The sequence below is a fragment of the Vollenhovia emeryi genome, unplaced genomic scaffold, assembly GCF_000949405.1.
Source record: "Vollenhovia emeryi isolate VEMERY1.0 unplaced genomic scaffold, V.emery_V1.0 DF941927.1, whole genome shotgun sequence".
In the NCBI taxonomy this organism is placed as follows: Eukaryota; Metazoa; Arthropoda; class Insecta; order Hymenoptera; family Formicidae; genus Vollenhovia; species Vollenhovia emeryi.
This window is the reverse complement of record NW_011964439.1, coordinates 421-4419: the sequence shown is the minus strand read 5'-3', so window position 1 is coordinate 4419 and position 3999 is coordinate 421. Positions and strand designations below refer to the sequence as shown.

The 3999-nt window shown below is 34.5% G+C and overlaps 1 protein-coding gene across 1 annotated transcript; it reads left to right on the top strand.

Moving 5' to 3' along the window:
• Nucleotides 1-2447: 2447 nt before the first annotated feature.
• Nucleotides 2448-3367, top strand: LOC105570745. Its single transcript, XM_012028185.1, has 3 exons — nt 2448-2594; nt 2772-2952; nt 3187-3367. The coding sequence occupies exons 1-3, from the start codon at nt 2496-2498 to the stop codon at nt 3276-3278; spliced, it is 372 nt and encodes a 123-aa protein (XP_011883575.1). The 5' UTR covers nt 2448-2495; the 3' UTR covers nt 3279-3367.
• Nucleotides 3368-3999: the final 632 nt, after the last annotated feature.

The window sequence follows — 3999 nt, the reverse complement described above, 5'->3', positions numbered from 1 at the left end:
AACACTAGACGCAACACTCTCTACTAGTACTCGCTGACTACTCGATAACGCGGTTTTACTCCGATTGACCTTACGTGTATCTTTTTCTTTTTATCTGCATAAACAGAATTTACGTAACATTTGATAAAGCATTTAAGATTCTTAACTCTTCTGTTCTACAATTTAAATAAAGCATCGCTTTGCGTGAGGGTATACATATTCCGATTATTTAATTGTATGTATATGTAGATGCAAAGATGTATTTAACGTATGCGAAGTATGGTTTTTGCTTTTTTACGTAGAATTGTAATTTGTGAGATATATTGAAAAAAGAAAAATTGCGCATTGAAGACGTCAACATACTGTTTGTCGTAAAGTAGAACATGAACAAGCTGTAACAGAATTACAAAGTGTGCTCATTAATTGTTATGTAGTATCCTAAATGCGGCCATTTTCGAAATGGTAAATCTTAGAAGGTATCATAAGCATAAAGCAATTTCAACACAATTTCGAGAACAAAATTTGTAACGCGTCATATTGGAATCATCTGTAAGTCTGTCATCACGGTAATCAAATTTTTTATTGGTCCTGTTTTTATTGGTTTTTATTCCGTTTATAGATTACATATAATTATTTTAGAAAACTTTGAAGGGTATAATAAAAAATTCAAGTATTACGTATTGAGTCTCAAAGACGTAACTTTTGTAAACAAAATTACGTATTTTTAAGTAGATTTTACAGATATTTATAGTTTTTAATATTACAGTAAATATTTGTAAGAAACGACACCTTCTGATCAGATTTAAAGAACATAGAAATGACATAAAAAAATACGAAAGCTCTCACTCTGTGAATAGTGAACATCGTGTATTACATGATCACGAGTTCAATTGGTTGAAACCAAGAATTTTGCATGGCGAGCGCCTCAGGAAAAAAAGAGAAATTGGAACCTTTGGACATTTATTAAGTATTTTTTATTTTTATTTTTTTTATATAAAATATTTTATATAAAATATCTGGCTTTTCTTTTTGGTACTTATTGTATTTGTAAACATTTTCGAAAACTTTTGGGCAGTGTTCCCAGCCGTGAACGTTAGCACGGACGGTGCCGTGGCGGTGGGGATGGAGTGGGGATAGTCGGTCTGGCCACGCGTGCGCGCGCAGACCGACTATCCCTACTCCATCCCCACCGCCGCGGCACCGTCCGTGCTAACGTTCACGGCTGGGAACACTGCTTTTGGGATGCCTTCCTTTAGTAGTCGAAACGTCTTCCCATCACTAATGGATTTATTATGATCCCTTTTTTCGTTCCCACTTTCATTGATTTCACGTTCCACGACTTTTCTGGGTTCCGTCTTTGTGAAGGATAATCTTGAAAAGTCTTGTAAGAATGACTGTGTGTACGACATATCATTTAGATACTTAACAATTTGACGAATTTTGATATTTTTCTCGTCATCGTCATATATCTGTTCGTCTTGAACACTTTTGCAGCTCTTCAGTTTCGTGGAATAACTCTGGGATACTTCAGATTGAGCATTTGGATTGTCGGTATATTGTTTCTTGATCTCGACATCGCAAGAATCTGACGCCATTAGATTCGTCTTATATTTTCAATAATTACATATGTTACTATACTGCGTCGCAAACCGAACGACTTTATCTTAGTTATAGACCGATTTTTTCGCATTATGGAAGTTATACTTTATATAACCAATGATGTTATATAAAATGCAATCTGCCTTTGATCTGCAATGTAAATTGCGAGTTATCTTAAATGTGACGTAACATACGCAATAACATATTTCAAAATAGGGTCAAGGTGAACTAACCCGCTATGTAATCCAGACATCGTTTTAAATCAGCTCTTCCCACAGAGCGAAAAAGATCACACTTTCTGTAGAAAGAGATCTGAATTTTTTTTACTTATTGAAAGAACCTGGAGAAGGCTTCATTTTTACGAAATAAACAGCTTTAGGGTATAATATGGTGTAGCATGCCGATGATAGGGTCAGAAGCACAGCGACTGCCTCTCGCCAATATATGCTTCTCCCGTGGTGATGGAATGAAAAACCGTCAGAATTTGAATAATGTGGAGTCTCTCTTTTAAATAACGATATTACTATTTATTGCGAACCGATGCTTGAATATAATACAGTCGGTCTTTTTCCGGTAGATGTCTATCTCGTGCTTTATTCTCTTCCTCGTCTGAATATTTTCGCCGGATGGAAAAGTGTGTGTCCGTTCTCCCGTTGACCAGCACTTTTATCCTCAAGCTCGCCGGCAACTGCGCGCTGTCCCCCCCCTCGCCTGGCAATATCGATCGCCGTGCGGTCACATCTCGCCACGCGTTCGAATTGGACAGTGGGCAGGGCAAAGACGACGATTTTCGATAATTTATTACTCGTTAACTATTGCGAAAATTGCAAATGGTTCAGGACTTTTCTGTTCATCTCGATCCGTTCTACCTTCCCACGAGCTCTGGCACAAATGTTGTTACTCACCCTGTAGATGTGATGTATACACCACCATGGATGAGAATAAATCCATATATTATTGGAATGGTTACAGGTTACATTTTAATAAAATTGAATAATAATGCGGTCTCGAGAAGGGTAAAATATCTATTTTACTTTTACATAATATATTAAATAAAATTGTCATTGAAATATTTACAGAATATATAAATTTATTGTATATGTACTAACAAGTTCCGTATATACTAATCAATTATATTATGTGTAACAACATACATAAAAACGTGTTATAATAATTTAACTTCAATATTTCAGAAAGTTATAATCTTATGTTGGTTCCTTGCTAGCCTTTGCATCGTTTACGTATTATTTGTAATAGTAATTTACAAGCGACACGTATCCATTCTAGTTTCTGCTATTTATGTAGCACTACACAGAATATTTTGGGCAATAGGTATAACAGGGATTGTGATAGCGTGCTCTACTAAACACGGAGGTTTGTTCATTCACTAATATATAAATTCTTATTAAATTAACATTGTTTCAATGTAATGGCAGTTTATTACATTTCAAGTTGCATCTTATATAATAGTTTCGAAATATGTCATTGTCTGTCTTTAGTAAGTATATGAAAGAATGAATATATGATAAATGTATACGAATATGAATTTGAGTATTAACAGAAGAATATGCTAAAAAGTTTATTAATTTTCTTTAACTTTGTCCCCAGGTTGTTATGGTTGCGGGATATATTACAATCATTTTTCCTTGCTCTTACGTGTTGTCTGTGATGGTGGAGAGACCATGTATTTCATTAATTAATGAGCTTACTGTTGGGGATTATCAATCGGCGCCCTGTCGGATAATCTCCTCACACAATAATCGGGCGCGTTCAAGTCAACAGTTTTAGGTATACATCCTTTAGGCATATTGCTTATCTTTTGTGTACCTATGTTCTTCTTGCTACGAGAGCTGCGTTCACAGTCAGTTTCTTTTGGGTTTTTGTACATAAGTATTGTAAAATAAGGGCACATTTCTTTTGGTCTACGTTTGAGTGTTCTCTTCATGCCAACTCTTGTGCATTTACCCATTTTCGTAATAAGATATGGAAATAAATACTGTATTTTTATACATATAGGAATATGTAATATTATATAAACAAACAAATTGTATTATTATTATTATTTTTTCTATTATTATTTTATATCTAAAAAATCAAACGGTAAATACAAAAACTTTATAAGAACGATATAAAGAAGATAATAATATTAATGAGACAAAGTATTAACAGCAGAAAATATTTAGACACTAACGCCCTGTCAAGGCTCTTACAATTAGTCCTGTATTCCTTCAAATTTGTGTTTGTCACATTTGAGCCATACGAATTTTATTAATTTGTTTTTTATCAATTATGCAAAGGAAAGAAAGCTGAGTATAATAAATTGTTTTCGCCTCGTTTGCACGATTTCTCGGTACTTTTATTGGACAGAGATTGAAGAAGGCGATGGAGTGCCACTACAGCGGAAAACAGTTCTCTGTAGCC

Coding starts and splice junctions, on each gene's coding strand:
- LOC105570745 (XM_012028185.1), top strand. CDS start 2,496: ATGTATACACCACCATGGATGAGAATAAATCCATATATTATTGGAATG. Junction 2,595..2,771: donor ATAATGCGGTCTCGAGAAGG/GTAAAATATCTA, acceptor TCAATATTTCAG/AAAGTTATAATCTTATGTTG. Junction 2,953..3,186: donor GTGCTCTACTAAACACGGAG/GTTTGTTCATTC, acceptor CTTTGTCCCCAG/GTTGTTATGGTTGCGGGATA.